The sequence below is a fragment of the Neodiprion pinetum genome, unplaced genomic scaffold (assembly GCF_021155775.2).
Source record: "Neodiprion pinetum isolate iyNeoPine1 unplaced genomic scaffold, iyNeoPine1.2 ptg000083l, whole genome shotgun sequence".
Taxonomy (NCBI): Eukaryota; Metazoa; Arthropoda; class Insecta; order Hymenoptera; family Diprionidae; genus Neodiprion; species Neodiprion pinetum.
In genome coordinates this window covers 52,168-72,915 of record NW_027184484.1, presented here as the reverse complement: position 1 = coordinate 72,915, position 20,748 = coordinate 52,168, and the positions used below count along the sequence as shown (strand labels likewise).

At 29.6% G+C, this 20,748-nt stretch overlaps 1 protein-coding gene and 2 pseudogenes across 1 annotated transcript; all 3 read left to right on the top strand.

Moving 5' to 3' along the window:
• The first annotated feature begins 7,652 nt into the window (after window positions 1-7,652).
• LOC138191342 (cytochrome c oxidase subunit 2-like) lies at window positions 7,653-8,311 on the top strand (annotated as a pseudogene).
• Window positions 8,312-9,512: 1,201 nt separating this feature from the next.
• LOC138191340 (cytochrome c oxidase subunit 3-like) lies at window positions 9,513-10,110 on the top strand. The gene is given in 1 exon segment (XM_069138041.1): window positions 9,513-10,110. A coding segment is annotated over 1 exon segment (486 nt). The 5' UTR covers window positions 9,513-9,552; the 3' UTR covers window positions 10,039-10,110.
• A 9,626-nt stretch (window positions 10,111-19,736) lies between these two features.
• LOC124224081 (cytochrome b-like) lies at window positions 19,737-20,633 on the top strand (annotated as a pseudogene).
• Window positions 20,634-20,748: the final 115 nt, after the last annotated feature.

Sequence of the window (20,748 nt, the reverse complement as noted above, 5' to 3'; positions counted from 1 at the left end):
TTCTGTTCTGCCTATCTATCATAAAACCGTGTTAATCATTACCGTTAGTATCGCGAGCTTGCGCATATTTCCCGCTTATTCGGAAAACGTTCCGTTAATTGTTAACTCTCTCGCTTAACCTTTCTCTGGCTGTAAATATTGTTAATTATCGCATTTATCGTAACTGTATCTCAATCTCTTCAGCTGTTTGATTGACATTAAACTTATCGCTTCTTGCTTAATATATTTGACATTATTCCTGCTTCACCTGTTTCTTATTTTATCTATTGGATTCGACTCCGCCCCTCTACCATTATCTTGTCTCTCTGAGCGAACTGTGCAAAACCGTCGTAGAACCTGACCTTACCTTTATCTATTATCTTTACCTTTACCTTTGTCTTTTTCTCTAATTATCTATTTTTGACGCATGTGCGTCTGGCGCCCAACATTCGTATCTCTCTCCCTTAGTATCTCTCTCTCTATCCAATTATTCAGGTTAGTGACTGCGCCGTAGGGTAACCAATTATCGTTATATCGTTTTACCCTTAACTGTATGAAAAATATTGGTTACAAAATGGCGCCCAACGCCAATTAATTCTAATATTCGAACTTTGGTTTATATCCAATCTTGGTCGCAGTAATCAATTAATTTAACTATTTTGCTCAATTGTCTGAGTTCCTCGCAATTTTGTTAATTTTTGGGGTTTCTGGGTTTCGTGTTCGGTCTCTTACTTTTCTCTGGTGTTTTGACAGCATACGATAAACTTTGCTTTCACCACTGAATAAGATAATCCCTCTTTATTGGCGTGGCCCCACGTTGGGCGCCATTTTGTAACCAATATTTTTCATACAGTTGAGGGTAAAACGATATAACGATAATTGGTTACCCTACGGCGCAGTCACTTACCTGAATAATTAGATAGAGAGAGAGATACTAAGGGAGAGAGATACGAATGTTGGGCGCCAGACGCACATGCGTCAAAAATAGATAATTAGAGAAAAAGACAAAGGTAAAGGTGAAGGTAATAGATAAAGGTAAGGTCAGGTTCTACGACGGTTTTGCACAGTTCGCTCAGAGAGACAAGATAATGGTGGAGGGGCGGAGTCGAATCCAATAGATAAAATAAGAAACAGGTGAAGCAGGAATAATGTCAAATATATTAAGCAAGAAGCGATAAGTTTAATGACAATCAAACAGCTGAAGAGATTGAGATACAGTTACAATAAATGCAATAATTAACAATATTTACAGCCAGAGAAAGGTTAAGCGAGAGAGTTAACAATTAACGGAACGTTTTCCGAATAAGCGGGAAATATGCGCAAGCTCGCGATACTAACGGTAATGATTAACACGGTTTTATGATAGATAGGCAGAACAGAAAAAGATATACTGTACTTGAATTAAGCGGTAAGCAAATAAATTATAAAATATGAGAAGCGATTATAAACACATGCGAAATACAACAATTGTAATAGTTATCACATTACCAGAATGATCAGAAATAGGCAGACAGGGAATTATGAATTACAAGGTAAATTCAAGCGACAGGTCAAGTAGAAAATTAGCATAAAATATAGAGAATAACAAATAATACGTAGTCTCTAGTTTGCGGTAAGTGCAAGAGAAAGAGAGATAATATTCGGTACGATAAAAGACAATTCAAGATAAGGCAAACAATATTCAAGTTAATTAATATGCAACGTACGGCAAACCAAATAGACTACGGACAACTATGATCAGCGATATTAGCGAAGAAAATAGTGAAAAAGATGTTATGCGATACGGCACAATACTCCAATGTCAAATGAACGACGAGCGGGACCGCGCAGCGATATAAGATCGCTCCCGCGGTACACTCACTAAGATACGATAATCAACGATAATAGGTAAAGAGACAGATAGAAACTAATCAGAGAAAATATAACAAAATAGCAATGCTCCATAGCTAAGATAAAAATTGATCCTTTAACGGAACGCGCTGCTAGACAGCGATATTAGACAGTCAAATGTTCCAGAAGAGAAAGATAATAAAATAAACAATAGTCATTACAATGCGTAAGTAATAATCAACCAGTCGCGAAGTTACTTGCAATAAGACAGAAAAAGGGACAAGATAAGAGATAAGAGAGAATAAGGTACGAGCCCAGGTGGCTCAAGCAGACCAACTGCAAGATAAAGAGAAAAGATACGAGCCCAATTGGCTCAAGCAGACCAACTGCAAGGTAAAGAGAGAAAGAGGTAAAGGTAAAGGTACGATATATTGCAAGTAATCTCGTGGCTTCACAAAATAGAAAAGGAGCCTCACTTACGTAAAAGAAGATATAACAGGTGCGAGAGAATGCGATAAGGTAGCGATAAGACACAGAAGATTACGATAGCACGTCGGTATAATACGAGAACTGAACGTAGAGTGACGAGATGAGCGATGATCCTGATTTTCGTCGAGCTGCTGTCACGTGATTCTTCCTTAAATTTGCAATATTTTAATTGGACCAGCAGGTCGCGTAGGCCTGGTCCATGGGTAGGCAGCGATAATCCCTCGCCGCTGGTTTTTCTTTTCCCTCGACGACAGGTATCGAGGTATCGGGACGTCAAAAGGTGGTTAGAGATGTTTTCCTTCAGATATGCGGTATCGTTGGTGAAAAAGGGGGGGTCGTACAGCTCATGTGTTGCGATATTGAGGTGTGCGGCAATATTACGTCACCGGTCCTTTGGACTTGCGATCGACTGTAACTCACTCCTTGCTTTACTGGTACTCCCCGTTGTAGCTATTTCGTCGGCGCTGCATCCCGGCCCTCGCTCATTGAAGCCCTCATGCCGGAACGATCTGGTGGTGATGGCCCTCAACCCGGATCCTCACACTAGATCCACCAGATCCACGTGGTCAGCATATCATCAGCCTATTCCACGCCGCAGTCCTTCGATAAGACGGTTCGTGAAGAGAAAATCGTCTTCTATTGGATAGTCAACGACTTAGTAGATGTTAGGGTCGGTTCAGCTCCAGGCTGATAAGTATCGTCGACGGGAGGCTTTGTTGTGTTTTTCACGCACAGCCCTGTACGCCGCCTAACGATGCATCCGAGCGGTAAAAGCATTCGTTCGTGGTTCGGCTCCTGGCCGATAAGTCTCAAATAGTTGGAGGTGCTGTTTGTGCATCACGCACGACCCTGTTCGACAACTAGATAGGCATCCATCGGGAGTGGTTTCAGCGGTATTCGTTCGTCTGTAGTCGGTTGTGGTCGATGTTGAGCTGGTACGTGACCCCTGTGCGGCAGTGTCCTTGTATCTTGACGTGAAGGTCTCGCGGATGGTTCTCGAAGAGCATTACAGAATTAGAAAATAGCATACAATTAGCTTAGTAAAGAGAAATCAACTTAAAGATAATTAGTCGTTCATTTTTGGAGTATTGGCCTCAGACGTGCTTTCGTTATTTTTAGCGATATCTGCACCTAGGGGAATGCGATAATTAAACAAAGTGACGGGGTACGAAATACCACGTCACAATAGATATATATATATATTTACATATATTTATATTATACATTAATAAAATAGAATATAAATGGAGGTAATTAGGTTGAATAATTTAATAAAATAAAAAATAATTGATTGAAGTAAATTATTTGTCTTGAATTAAAAAATATATAGGATTTTTCTAATAATTATATATAATTTTAAAAAATTCAAATAATGTAGGAAAAATTTTTTTTTTTCAAAATTCCTTTTTTTCCGAAAGTAAATCAAAAATCATAATATATATATATGTACACACACACACATATATATATATATATATATTTTGAATTTCGAAAAAAAAAAAATGTTCCCACATTATTCAAATTATATATATATATATATATATATATTTATATTATACAATAATATAATAGAATATAAATGGAGGTAATTAAGTTGAATGATTCAATAAAATAAAAAATGATTTCTTTAAATAAATTATTTTTCCTAAATTGAAGAATAATTAATTTTTAAAAAACAAAATTATGAAATCAAATGAATAATAATCCATTCATCAGTATGTTTTCTTCAAATTTCATAATCAGTTTCAATCCATTGTATAAATGTTCCAAATTACAATTAATAAAGTAAATTAAATGGCATCTTCTGAATGAATAATATTTTCATTTTAATCAATATGTAAGCAGATAATTGAAAAATATATAGGATTTTTCTAATAATTATATATAATTCCAAAAAATTTCAATAATGTCAAAAAAAATTTTTTTTTCTAAATTTCTCTTTTTTTAAAAGTAAATTAAAAATTATAATATATATATATATATATATATATTTACACACACACATGTATGTATATATATTTATATATATTTATATTATACATTAATATAATAGAACAGAAATGGAGGTGATTAGGTTAAATAATTTGGTCAAATAAAGAATGATTCATTTAAATAAATTATCTTTCTCAAATTGAAGAATAATTAATTTTTGAAAATTCAAAATATGGAATTAAATAAATAATAATTCATATATCTGTATGTCTTATTTAAATTTCATTATGAGTCCTAATCCATTGTATAAATGTTCCAAATTACAATTAAGTTGAATAATTTGATAAAATAAAAAATGATTCATTTCAATAAATTTTTTCATCCAAATTAAAGAATAATTAATTTTTAAAATGAAAAATATTGAATTGAATAGACAATAATTTATCTATCTGTATGTTTTCTCTAAATTTCATCATGAGTTCTAATCCATTGTATAAATGTTCCAAATTACAATTCAGGAAGTCAATTAAATAGCATTTTTCTATTGAATAATATTTTCATTTCAATTAATATGTGAGCAGAGAATTAAGAAATATATAGGATTTTTCTATTAAGTATATATAATTTTAAAAAATTTAAATGATGTAAAAAAATTCTTTTTCTTTTAAATTTCTTTTTTTTTTAAAGTAAATTAAAAATCATAATATATATATGTATATATATACACACACATATATATATATATATTTATATTTATTTATATTATACATTGATATAATAGAATATAAATGGAGGTAATTAGGTTAAATAATTTGGTAAAATAAAAAATGATTTATGTAAATGAATTATCTTTCTTAAATTGAAGAATAATAAATTCTTTAATATTCAAAATATGAAAATAAATAAATAATCATTCATCTATCTGTATGTTTCCTTACAATTTCATAATAAGTTTTAATCCATTGTATAAATGTTCCAAATTACAATTCATAAAGTAAATTAAATGGCATTTTTCTAATGAATAATATTTTATTTTAATTGATATGTGAACAGATAATTAAAAAATACATAGGATTTCTTCAATAATTATATATAATTTTTAAAAATTTAACTAACGTGAAAAAAATTTTTTTTTTTCAAATTTCTCTTTCTATAAAAGTAAATTAAAAATTATAATATATTCATATAATTAAAATAAAAATATCAAATTATTATATAATTAAAATAAATTCAAATGTATTCAAATAAATAGATATAAAACATTAATAAATAAATTCAATTTTTAATTCATACAAATTATAATTTATAAAAAATTTTATTAAAAGAAATTTCATTTTCATAATTGAATTCACAATTTATCGCCTAAATTCAGCCATTCCATCCAATATTGAATAAATGATTATCTTCAACTAACCATAAAAACGTTGGCACAATATACTTCATATTTGGACTCTGATCTGATCAGGAATATTAGAATTATCTTCTAGAATAATTATTCGTATAGAACTAGGAACACCTACATCATTTATTGGTGATGATCAAATTCATAACATAATCGTAACATCTCATGCATTCTTAATAATTTTTTTTATAGTTGTACCTATTATAATTGGAGGATTTGGAAATTGACTAATTCCTCTAATACTAGGAGCCCCAGATATAGTTTTCCCCCGAATAAATAATATAAGATTTTGATTACTTTCACCATCATTAATCTTACTTATTTCAAGAAGCTTAGTAGATTCAGGAACAGGTACAGGTAGAACAGTTTACCCCCCATTGTCAAGAAGTCTTGGACACTCAGGACCATCTGTTGATTATACAATTTTTTCTTCACACATAGCAGGAATTTCATCATTTCATGGAGCAATTAATTTCATTTCTACAATAATTAATATACGACCAAAAGGAATAAGAGAGAATTTTTGTTGAGAATATGTAAATTTGAACAACTGGTAAATTTGAAAAATTAACGACGGAGCCAGGAATCGAACCTGGAATCTAGCGATGCTTTACCGGAGACTTACTCCACTAGACCACCTAGCCGCCCTGGTCTAGTGGAGTAAGTCTCCGGTAAAGCATCGCTAGATTCCAGGTTCGATTCCTGGCTCCGTCGTTAATTTTTCAAATTTACCAGTTGTTCAAATTTACATATTCTCAACAAAAATTCTCTCGTAGATTAATGATTTGCACACCCGCATCTCATTTATTAGACGGCATTGCTGTCTTACGGGCTTCTCATCGGAAGCAAAGGATTGAAAGGGGTAAACATAAACATCTACACACTACAGTCTCCTTACATCGTGCATGCAGAGAATAAATTCTTACTCAAAAGGAATAAGATTTGAACAAATACCTTTATTCGTCTGAGCAGTAAAATTAACAGCTATTCTTCTTTTATTATCTCTTCCAGTTCTAATAGGAGCAATTACAATATTAATAACAGATCGAAATATAAATACAACTTTCTTTGATCCTTCAGGAGGAGGAGACCCAATCTTGTACCAACACTTATTTTGATTTTTCGGACACCCAGAAGTTTATATTCTAATTTTACCAGCCTTCGGAATAATTTCACACATTATTTCACAAAAATCAGGGATAAAAGAAATATTTGGAACTCTTGGAATAATTTATGCAATAATAACAATTGGACTATTAGGGTTTGTAGTACGAGCCCACCATATATTCACTGTGGGTATAGATGTTGATACACGAGCTTACTTTACCGCCGCTACAATAATTATTGCAATCCCTACTGGTATTAAAATTTTTAGATGATAAGCAACTCCATATGGATCTAAAATAAATTTTAGATCATCAATACTATGAACATTAGGATTCATCTTTCTCTTCACAATAGGAGGATTAACAGGAATTATACTTTCTAACTCTTCTATTGATATTATTCTACATGACACATATTATGTTGTAGCACATTTTCATTATGCTTTATCTATAGGAGCAGTATTTGGAATTATAGCAGGAATCACATACTGATACCCATTATTTACTGGAATAACATTAAATATAAAATGATTAAAAATTCAATTTACTATTATATTTTTAGGAGTAAATATAACTTTCTTTCCTCAACATTTTTTAGGTTTAAATGGTATACCACGTCAATACTCTGATTACCCTGATGCATTTACAATATGAATTATTATCTCAACAATTGGGTCAATTATTTCATTTATTAGAGTACTATACCTAATTTTTATTATTTGAGAAATAATATCAACTCAACGACAAATTATATTTATAGAAATTACAAATTCATCTATTGAATGAAAACAAAAATTTCCACCTTCAGATCATAGATATGAAGAAGTTCCAAGAATAACAAGGAAATTCTATTATGGCATAAAAATGCATTGGATATAAACCCCATAAATAAAGTTTCAAACTTTTTTCAGAAAATGATAACCTGATCAAGAATAAATTTTCAAAACGCTAATTCTCCTATTATAGAACAATTAATCTTTTTTCACGATTATACTATAATCATTCTAATCTTAATTACAGTCTCAATTTTATATTTAATATTAACAATAATATTAAATAAATTTACTAATAAAAACCCTTTAAACAAACAAAACATTGAAATTATTCGAACAATAACCCCTTCGATATTATTAATCTTTATTGCTATACCATCAATTCATCTACTATACTTAACAGATGAAATTAATAAACCCCTAATTACAATTAAAACAATTGGACATCAATGATACTGAAGATACGAATACTCAGACTTCAAAAATATCGAATTTGACTTTTATATAAATAAATCAATTAATAAAAATTCTTTCCGTTTATTAGATGTAGATAATAACACAATTATTTCCTCAAATACACAAATTCGTATAATTGTCAGATCAAATGATGTAATTCACTCTTGAACAATTCCTAGTCTAGGGAAAAAATTGATGCAATTCCAGGGCGATTAAATCAAATTAGATTATTAATCAAACGACCAGGATTAATATTCGGACAATGTTCAGAAATTTGTGGAGCCAATCATAGATTTATACCAATTGTTATAGAAAGAATTCCAATAACTTATTTTTTAAAGTGAATTAATTCATTTTAATTCATTAAGTGGCTGAAAAGCAAGCAATGATCTCTTAAATCATTTTATAATATACATATTAGCAAATATTCTTAATGAAAAGAATTAATTTATTAAAATAATAGTTAGTCAAACTATAAATATTAGAAGATCTCATATTCTTTTATTCCACAGATATACCCTATAAATTGATTATTTTTATATACAATATTTACTATTCTTTTCATTACAATTATTATTATAGCATACTTTGGAAAAAAAATTTTTTAAAAAAAAATTCGATAAATTTTTTAAGAAGAAAAAATTTAACTTTTGAAAATGATAATAAATTTATTTTCAATTTTCGATCCAACTTCAACATTTTTTCCTAACCTAAACTTAAATTGATCAAGAACATTAATTGGAACCTTCCTATTCCCATCAACAACTTTTTGATTAATTATATCACGAAAAAATATTTTATGATGAAAATTAATATATATAATTCATTCAGAAGTAAAAATTTTATTAGGTAATTTTAAAATTAACAGAACGTTAATTCTCTCATCTTTATTTTTATTTATTTTATTTAATAATTGTATAGGTCTTTTTCCTTATATTTTTACTAGAACTAGACATTTATCAAATAGAATTACATTATCATTATCTTTATGATTAAGACTTATACTATTCGGGTGATTAAAAAGTATAAGTCATATATTTACCCATCTTGTATCTCAAGATACACTAAATGCATTAATACCTTTTATAGTATTAATTGAATCAATCAGAAATTTAATTCGCCCTCTAACACTTGCGGTACGATTGACAGCAAATATTATTGCAGGCCACTTATTAATAACCTCATTAAGAAGAATCGGAACAAAAATTAATATATTATCATCATCTTTTTTAGTAGTTAGACAAATTTCTTTATTAATTTTAGAATTCGCTGTTTCAATTATTCAAGCTTATGTTTTTATAGTGTTAATCACCCTATATTCTAGAGAAGTAAACTAATGTGAAATAAAAATATATCCTTTCCTCAACATCCATTTCATTTAGTTAATTACAGACCTTGACCTTTATTAGGATCATTAGCTGTAATAATTCTACTTTTAGGTTCTATTGAATGGTTCAATTTCAAAGTAAAAAATATATTAATATTAGGAATTCTCATCACTATTTTGATTATAATTCAATGATGACGAGACATCATTCGAGAAAGAACTTATCAAGGATTACATACATCAAATGTAATAATAGGAATGAAATTAGGAATAATTTTGTTCATTATTTCAGAAATTTTTTTCTTTTTATCTTTTTTTTGAGCATTTTTTCATAGATCCCTCTCACCTTCAATTGAAATTGGGAGAATATGACCCCCCTAAAATATTACACCATTTAACCCTTATGATATTCCTTTATTAAATACAATTATTTTAGTTTCTTCAGGAGCAACAATTACATGAGCCCACCATAGATTAATAAATAATACAAAAAAGGAAATAATTAAAAGAATATTAATCACAATCATTTTAGGTATTACTTTCTCAATCTTACAATGATACGAATATTTAGAAGCACCATTCACAATAGCAGATTCAATTTACGGATCAACTTTCTTTATTGCTACAGGATTCCACAGAATTCATGTTTTAATTGGTACAACATCTATTATAATTAACTTATTTCGAGTACATTTAAATCATTATTCTAATTTTCATCACTTTGGATTTGAAGCAGCAGCATGATACTGACATTTCGTAGATGTAATTTGACTTTTCCTTTATATTTCTATTTACTGATGAAGAACCTACTAATATCATTTATATAATATAACTTAAGTATAATTGATTTCCAATCAATAAGTCTAATAAAATTTAGCATAAATAATTAAATTAATATTTAATACCTTAATAATAATTATAATAATTACTATTATTATATTAACTATTTCAATAATCTTATCAAAAAAAACATTTTATGAATTAGAAAAAAATTCACGATTTGAATGTGGATTTGACCCAAAAGGATACCCTCATACATCATTTTCTATTCGTTTTTTTTTAATTGCAGTAATTTTTTTAATTTTTGATGTAGAAGTAACATTAATATTACCAATAATTATAACCTTAACAATTTCAAATATAAAAATTTGACTATTTATAGTATCATACTTTATCTTAATTTTATTGTTAGGATTATATTATGAATGAAAATTTGGGGCACCAAACTGAATTTAAAAATCACAAAGTTGAAATAAATTTTATATTCAGTTTCGGCCTGAAATTATAGTTATTTATTAATAACTCTACTTTATAGGATAATAGTTAAATATAACATTTGATCTGCATTCAAAAATTATTAATATTAATTAATTTGTCTTAAATAATTTATATTAAAATTAATTGAAGCCAAAAAGAGGCTTATTATTGTTAATAATAAAAATGAATATAAATTCCAATTAAATAGCAATATGAAATAAGAAAGCTTCCAACTTTTTATCAAATGATTAAAATTCATTCATATTTCTAATTTATATAGTTTATAAAAACATTACATTTTCATTGTAAAAATAAATTATTTAATTTTATAAATTAAATGTTTAAAGATTTAAATAAATCATAATACTATCTTCAATAATATACTTTTAATTTTAAGCTATTCAAACATTTATAACATAAATAAATAATAAAAAAATAAAAAAGCAAATAATAAAAATAAATTTAAAATATTATTAAAATAAAAAATTAATAAATCTATAAATATATAAAAATATTTTATAAAAATTATAATCATTCTTCTTTTATAAAATTCTAATCAATTTTGATTAAAATTTAATGTTAATTCTTTATTTATAAATATAATATTTTTAATTAAACCATAAGTAGAAATAACAGGTAAAAACCATATTGTTCTAAAAAATAACTTTAAAAAAGAAAACTTTATTTTAAACATTTTAACATTTAAATAATAAACAAAAAATCCAAATAATATACCTAAAAAAATAATTAAAATTGGTAAAATTTTTATATAAAAAGGCAAAATAATGACATATCTATAAGGAAAAATTAATCAACTAAACATAGAACCTCCTTAAATTACTATCAATATCATAAAATATATTGAATTATTTATATAAACATCATAATCATTCAAATAATTTAATCTAATTATATTATACCAACCTAATATAGAAAAATAAATCAAACGAAAAGTATAAGAAACAGTTAAAAAAGTTGAATTAAAAAAAATAAATGTAATAAATATATTATAATTTAATATTAAAACTATTTCTAAAATTATATCCTTAGAATAAAATCCAGCTAAAAAAGGAAATCCACATAAAGATAAATTATAAAAATGAAAACAAATAGAAGTAAATGGTATTTGATTAAATATTGAACCTAATAAACGAATATCCTGAAAATTATTTAATCCATCAATAAAAACTCCTGAACATATAAATAATAATGCTTCAAAAAATGTATGTATTAAAAGATGAAAAAAGTCTGAAACTTAAATCCTAAAAATAAAATTCTTATTATCAAACCTAATTGACTTAAAGTTGATAAGGCAATAATTATTTTAAATCAAATTCAAAATTTGCATTCAATCCAGACATAAATATAGTTAATCTAGATAATAATAAAAATATAATAATAAAATTCTCTCTATTAAATAAATTTTCAAATCGAAGTAATAAATAAACTCCTGCCGTTACTAAGGTAGAAGAATGAACTAATGAAGATACAGGAGTAGGAGCTGCTATTGCCGCAGGAAGTCAAGAAGAAAAAGGAATTTGTGCACTTTTAGTAAATGTAGCAATCAAAATTATTAAAGTAATTACTATTATAAAAGAATTATATTTCAAAACATCTATATAAAAATAAAAATTTCAACCACCAAAATTTATTATTCAAGAAATTGATAATAATAAAAAAATATCACCAATACGATTAGAAATAACAGTTAATATACCAGCATTAAAAGACTTAACATTTTGATGATAAATTACTAAACAATAAGAAATCAAACCTAACCCATCCCAACCTAATAAAATACTAATTAAATTTGGACTAACAATTATTAATATCATTGATACAACAAATAAAATTACTTATATAATAAATCGATTCAAATTCAAATCATTTATTACATAGGAATTTCTATATAAAATTACCAAAGAAGAAATAAATAAAACTGTTCTTATAAAAATTAATGATATCCAGTCAAACAAAAATGTTATTACTACGCAGGAAGAATTAATTTCAATTAAATTATACTCAACAAAATAAACTAAATCATATAATAAAAAATAAATACTTAATATAAATAAAACTAATCTAATAAAAAAAATTAAAATAAAGCTAAATAAACAAATATTCAATATAAAAATAATTTAAAAACTAAATTTAATTTTCTTTGACACCACAAATCAATATTTCATATAAACTATTTAAATTAATTTATATTCAAACAATAAAAAATTCTCTATTTAAAATAATTAAATTTAAAGGAATTCAATGTAATATTAATAAAATATACTCACGAACATTACCTTGAGAAAATGAATAAAAAAAATAATTTATTTTACCATGTTGAGTAAAAGAATATAAATATAATGTATAGCAAGCTCTAAAAAAAGATAAAAAAATGATAAATAAAAAAATTATTTTACTTAACATAATTAATCTATTGATTAATATAATTTCACCTATTAAATTCAGAGAAGGAGGAGTGGCTATACTTAAAGAACATAATAAAAATCATCATAAACATATTCTAGGCATATAATTTATTAAACCTTTATTAATAGATAATCTTCGGCTTCTTAAACGCTCATAAATAATATTTACTAAACAAAATAAACCTGAAGAACATAAACCATGAGAAATTATTGATAAATAAGAACCATAAATTCCTCATCTTATTAAAGTTAATAAACCAGATAATATTATTATTATATGAGCAATTGAAGAATAAGCAATTAAAGATTTTAAATCAACTTGAAATATTCTAATTAAACTGATGTAAATTCCTCTTATTATTCTCAAAACAATCAAATAAACATTTAAAAAAATCCCCATATTAATTAAATATATATAAACTCGTAATAAACCATACCCCCCTAACTTCAATATAATAGCAGCTAAAATCATTGAACCACAAACAGGAGCTTCTACATGAGCTTTAAGCAACCATAAATGCATAAAAAAAATAGGTAACTCTACTAAAAAAGCAAAAATTAAAAATACAAATAAATAAAAAGAATAAACTTGAAATAAATTTTCTACAGAAAAAATATAATTTAAATTTTTAAATTCAAAAAATAAATAAATAATTCTTAATAATAAAGGTAAAGAAGCAAATAAAGTGTAAAATAATAAATGAATACCTGCTTGAACCCGATCCAATTGATTACCTCATCCTAAAATTAAACAAAAAGTAGGAATTAAACTACATTCAAAAAAAAGATGAAATAAAAATAAATTATTTACAGTAAATGTCAAAAATAAAAATGAAAAAAAAAAAAATATCAATAAAATAAAATAATTCAAATAAATTTTTAATTCATAAATAAAATACCTCGATATAATTATTAATGCTCCAATTCATAAAGGTAATAAAACTAACCCAAAAGATGAATTATCACACCCCAAAAAAATATTTATACTCTTAAATTCAAATCTATAATTTCCAGAAAATATAAAAAGAAACCTTAAAAAAAATAAATTAAACTGAAAAAATCAAAAATTATTTTTAGAAACTATAATTAAAAATAATATATAAAAATAAAACTTCATCATTAAAAAATATTTAAAACTTGAAAATAATCATTACCATGTAAACGAATTATATAAATCAAAATAGATAAACCCAAAACCCCTTCACAAACTCTAAAAATTGAAAAAATTGTAATAAAATACATCTCTAATATATATATATTTAAAAATAAAATTAATATTGAATATAGTATTGAAATAATAAATTCAATTCTTAATAAAACCATTAATCAATGAAACCGATTCAATCTTGAACTTAAAAATCTAATTAAAAATATAAAATAAGCTAAATAATAAAAATCTAATAAAATAATAAATTAATAATATATATATATATATTAATTTCAAAAAAAGAAAAAATTTCCTATCATTAATCTCCAAAATTAATATTTTAATAAACTATTTTTTGAAATTTTAATATTAAATATAAGTTTTAATAGTTTATTAAAAATATTGATTTTGTAAATCAAAGAAAAAATTTTTTTTTAAAACTAATCAATATGAATTTATTTAAATTAATGAATTATAAAAATTTTGATGATAAAGGGATATTGGATTAAAGGAGTTATTAATAAGTAAATAATATATTCGTGGTTATAACTGTTAAGTATATTACAATATAAGTAAGTACAAGATACACGTCCGTCTAGGGCGGTATACTGATAGGAACTGACTATAGCTAAGTGGACGATGGTCTATGCTAATACATTCGGGAACATTCGGGAATCTACTAGCACTATGAGCCTTGTCCCTCAACACCCTCTCTCAAGGTACATAGTACGTGCATACTAATCCAAGCTCTCACACACACTATTTACAATATTTATATTACTCATACATTTCCTGTGTTTACTGCCACTCAGACCTTTCGTAAACATATCTGCTGGCATTCTCTCTGTGCTTAAATATTTCACGTCTATCACTCCACACGCATACTCATTCCTGACAAAGTGATGTCTGACATCTATACGCTTTGTACGCTGGTGATATACGTCATTCTTAATCATACTGATTGCACTCTGGTTATCATTCAGTATTGTGACAATTTCTGAGTCTTCCTGTATACCTAAACTAATTAATAAGCCTTTCAAATATAATGCTTCTTTCGTAGCCTCCGCTACGGCCATGTACTCTGCCTCTGTACTTGAGAGCGCCACTGTTTTCTGTTTTCGCGCCTCCCAACTAATAACAGATCCCGCCAGAATAAATCCATATCCCGTATACGACTTACGATCCATTGAGTCCCCTCCCCAGTTAGCATCTACAACTGCAAATAAAGCTAATCCGGTTTGCTCAAATTTTAACCCGTAGTCTATTGTACCCTTCAAATACCTTAAAACCCTTTTCGCGGCTTTCCAATGATCTACATTGTAATTGGTATTGAACTGACTTAAGAAATTTACCGCGTATGCTATATCTGGTCTAGTAGTTATCGCAAGATACAACAACGCTCCAATTAAACTCTGGTACGGATATTTATTCATTTCTGACTCATTCATGCATTCTGGTTTTACTAAATTACATTTAGCCTCAATGGGTGTGTCTATCGGTTTACACTCATCCATCCCAAAACGCTTGAGTACGGCCCTGGTATACTCTCTTTGTCGTAAGAACACACGTGACTCTTCGTCCCGCTCAAATTCGATACCTATACAACTTTTAACTAACCCGAGATCTTTTGTCTCAAACGACTTTGACAACGCTTTCTTTATTTTGCCTATCCAGGCCTCGTCGTCACTAGCTAATAAGATATCATCCACGTATATTGCTATATACATTACACTGTCACCTTTTCGGTTTACAAATAAACATTTATCCTGTGGCACTGCATTAAAACCTAATACATTTAATCTATCTACCAATTTTTTATGCCACTCAGCCCCGGCTTGACGCAAACCATACAGCGATTTTTTCAGAGTACAAACACTGTCACTCCCCGCTTTCAAGCCCTCTCTCCAGCGCTTCGCGGTTTCTGTAATTTTCTCATCGCGTATTACCTTCCCGCCTGAACCGATGGGCTCACCCGCAATTATTTTTTCGATAATCTCGCGCATACACTTAGGCACTTCCATGTATACACTTTCCCGCAAATCACCATTTAAAAACGCGGTCACTATATCCATCTGGTGAATCTTCAAGTTGTATTCCGCTGCTACCGCTGCAATGACCCTCACTGATGTTGATCTTACAACTGGTGAAAATGTCTCGGTGAAATCTTCTCCTGGCCTCTGAGAACACCCTTTTGCGACTAATCTGACCTTTCTTTTACCATCAGACTTAGTGCAAAATACGTAGCGACTTCCGATGACTTTTCGGCCCTTGGGTCTCTTTTCGATTTCCCATGTTTTATTTTTTATCTGGGCTAGCATCTCTTCCTCCAATGCTACCTTCCACGAGTCCGCATTTTCTGTCTTGCTCGCTTGTTGCCATGTAGTCGGATTTTCTGTCACTGTTAGATATGCGAATACCTCTTCGTCCATCGCATCATCTTCTATTCCTTCATTCTCTTCTTCGCTAGCAGCTCCGTGGTCTTCCCCACTCTGTTTTTCTGGGAGTGTGACGTATACTTTCTTCGGTCTGCCTACCAATCCTGTCCGAAGGTACATCGGACGTCCCCGGCCTCTCTTGCTGGGTAACCCTACGCCTTCCCAAGACTGCCTTGCCCCTCTCTTTCTATTGGGTCTCTCTAGTATCTTTGCTGGTTCTGGTATCTCCGGCTCTTCGCTCGGCACCTCGAGTTCTTCACACTGCTCCTCTATTACCTCAGTGTTTCTCTCGGTCTCGAATATCTCCTGATATTCACCCTTGAATCCAATCTGATCAACAAACTTCACATCTCGTGTAGTTACAACTGATCTGTCCCGCGGGAAGTAGATACGATATGCCTTGGACTTAAATGCGTATCCTACAAATATCCCTGGTGTCGACCTGGAATCTAATTTCCCGCGCTTTTGCGTCTTATCCAAGACGAAAGCCTTTGTCCCAAAAGCTTAAATGTGTTTAACTGTGAGAGGTCTTCCCTTCCACACACAACACGGTATCTCGCCGTTTAACGCACTGGTCGGACATCTATTCCTTGTATAGTTTGCGTTACTTAACGCCTCGGCCCACAGGTGGGGAGGTGCCCCCGCCTGCCGCATCATACATCGTACCATCTCTATCAGTGTTCGGTTCTTTCTCTCTGCTATACCGTTCTGTTGGGGTGTATGCGGTGCTGTCAATCGTCTTTGAATCCCATTTTTCAGTAGAAATTCATTAAACGCTCCGTTACAATACTCTTTTCCATTGTATGATTGTAACGCCTTTATCTTTTCCCCAGTTTGGTTTTCCACCTCGCTTTTATACTCCTTGAATTTTTCCAGAACTTCAGATTTATTTTTCATCAAATATATTTGACACCATCTTGACTTATCGTCGATGAAGGTGACGAAATATCTTTTTCCTGATGTCGATGCATGCCGCATTGGTCCACACACATCTGAATGAACTATTTCGAGTAATTTTTGGGTTCGTTGTTCACTGGTTTTTGGAAAAGGTAGTCTAGTCTGTTTTTCCTGGATACACACTTCGCACTCTGACAATTTTTCACTGTCGCTGATGTCTAACCCGTACACCAATTCACTTTTAGCCATGAGCTTCAGGTCTCGCTCATTGACATGCCCCAACTTTTCATGCCATTTATTTATTTCTGGCTTTTCACTAGATACGGCACTGTTTACACTGTCTTTAATGTCATTTACAAAATATAAATTCCCGCGTCTTTGCGCGCGCATAATCACATCATTGTTTTTATTTACCACTATCGCTTCAGTTTTCTTGAAGATCACTGTATGCCCGAAATCTGTGGCTCGCGCCACCGAGAATAAATTCGTTCTCAAGTCTGGTACGTATGACACGTTCTTAAAATCGATGTCCCACTGACTTTTACCTGTTGACACATTCACTGAAACATTTCCTATTCCCAATATTTTTGTATTTTTGTCCGTTGCCAGGCTCAACTCCGCCTGCTTAGGCTTAAAATTACTAAACTTGTCTCTATTATTACACAGATGACTAGTCGCACCACTGTCTATGCACCAACACATGTTACCACTACCACTGTACATCGCCTGCTCACAGGTGCTCAACGATGGCTCATGAGTATTTCTCGCACTGTTGTACTCCCGTTTATTTCTCTCCGGGCAGTTCTTTGCAATGTGTCCCCTCTTGTGACACCTGAAACATTCGACTTCCCGCCGAAAATTCTCATCCCGAGAACTTGACGCCTTTGGCTTTCCGCCATGTTGTCCACGCTGTTTCCTCTGGTTATACTTTGAGTACATCGCTCCTTGTGCTGGCTCGACATGTTTGTTCGCATGTCCCTCATGATACTCCATGATTTTAACTTTCAGCCCGTCCAGTGTTGGTAACTCATCCTGTGTCTCGATCGACGTTTTGAACATCTCGTAGCTTTCCGGTAAACTATTTAACAACAAAATCACCAGCATCTCACTGGTTACATCCAGGTTCACCTCTCGCAATTTTTTCACTGCTTCATAAAATTCTGCTACATGTTTTCTGACGTCATCTCCCTCTGCCATCTTCGACAAAGCCAATTTTTTCAGTAAATACGCTTTTCGCGCCGGTCCTTTTGATTCATACGTCGCCTGAATTTTATCCCACATCTCCTTCGATGTCTTCAGGTCATCGTAGCTGGCTGCCTCATCCATTCCCAGCGCTATCAGAAGGTTTGCCATAGCCTTCCGATTCTTTTTGATCCACGCTGTTATTTGTTCTTGTCCAGTCTCTGGTTTTGGATTTTCTCCGGTGACATACTCCCATAAATCGTGACTCATCAAAAGTCCTTTGATCTGAGCCCTCCATGATCTATAATTTTCTGCAGTGAGAGGATCTATTTTTATGCAGAGAGCCATTTCTACAAAACTACTCAACAACCACTAAAAATCGACACTATCAACTTTTTCGCTAGTCACAGCACAGCGGTTTTTCCCGCCAAATTGTCCGAGCTCCTACGCCTAGTGTCTCACAATGAAGAAATCCACGCCACTGCACGCTATCGAAACTTCTCGATGCTACTCGCACGTTTTTCACGCACTTTTCAGAATTTTTACTTTATTTATTAACAACCACCTTTATTTTTGGGTTACCTTATCTGGGCCCATAACCTGATGATAAAGGGATATTGGATTAAAGGAGTTATTAATAAGTAAATCATATATTCGTGGTTATAACTGTTAAGTATATTACAATATAAGTAAGTACAAGATACACGTCCGTCTAGGGCGGTGTACTGATAGGAACTGACTATAGCTAAGTGGAAGATGGTCTATGCTAATACATTCGGGAACATTCGGGAATCTACTAGCACTATGAGCCTTGTCCCTCAACAAATTTTCATACTATTTATATTAATTAATACTATAATAATATATTTAACAAAAACCCCATTTACAATAGGATTAATTTTACTAATCCAAACATCTTTAATTTCTGTAACATCAGGAATGTTAAATATAAGATTTTGATACTCATATATAATTTTTTTAATTTTTTTAGGAAGATTATTAATTATTTTTATTTATGTATCAAGATTAATCTCAAACGTAAAATTTCTTTTTAATAAATGAATAATAATAAATATTATCATAATTATTTTAATTCTAATGTTACCTTTACGTTTAAAAAATAGTTTATCAATTATAAATGGATCTTCAGTAGATTTACCAACGCCATCGAATATTACTTCAATATGAAATTTTGGTTCATTGTTAGGATTATGTTTAGTAACCCAACTAATTACAGGTATTTTTTCAGCTATACATTATGCACCTAATATTCAAATAGCATTTGATAGAATTATCCATATTTACCGAGATATTAATAATGGTTAAATAATCAAAAATTTACCTGCGAATGGTGCTTCTATATTTTTCATCTGTATATATTTACATATCGGACGAGGAATATTTTTTGGATCATTCAACTTTAAACCAACTTGAATGACAGGAACAATAATGTTATTATTAACTATAGCAGCTGCATTTTTAGGATACGTCTTACCTTGAGGACAAATATCTTTTTGAGGAGCCACTGTAATCGCAAACCTTCTTTCAGCAATCCCGTATTTAGGAGAATTCTTAGTACAATGATTATGAGGAGGATTTTCTATTAATAATGCTACACTAACACGATTTTTTACTCTTCATTTTATTATTCCTTTTATTATTATTATAATAACAATTATTCATTGAATATTTCTCCATCATACAGGATCAAGAAATCCTTTAGGAACTAATAGTAATATTGACAAAATACCATTTCAACCATACTTTTTATTAAAAGATATTGTAGGATTTATTTTAATATACTTTATTTTAATTTATATTATTTTAATAAATCCTAATATATTAGGAGACCCAGACAATTTTACCCCTGCTAATCCTATAATTACTCCTCCTCATATTAAACCTGAATGACATTTTTTATTTGCATATGCAATCCTACGATCTATCCCTAATAAATTAGGAGGAGTAATTCTTCTTTTAATGTCTATTTTAATCTTATTAATTATACCTTTTTATAAAATGATAAATTTTAAAGGATTAAATTTTTATCCATTTGGACAATTTCTATTTTGAATATTTATTAGAATTGTTTTAATACTAACGTGAATTG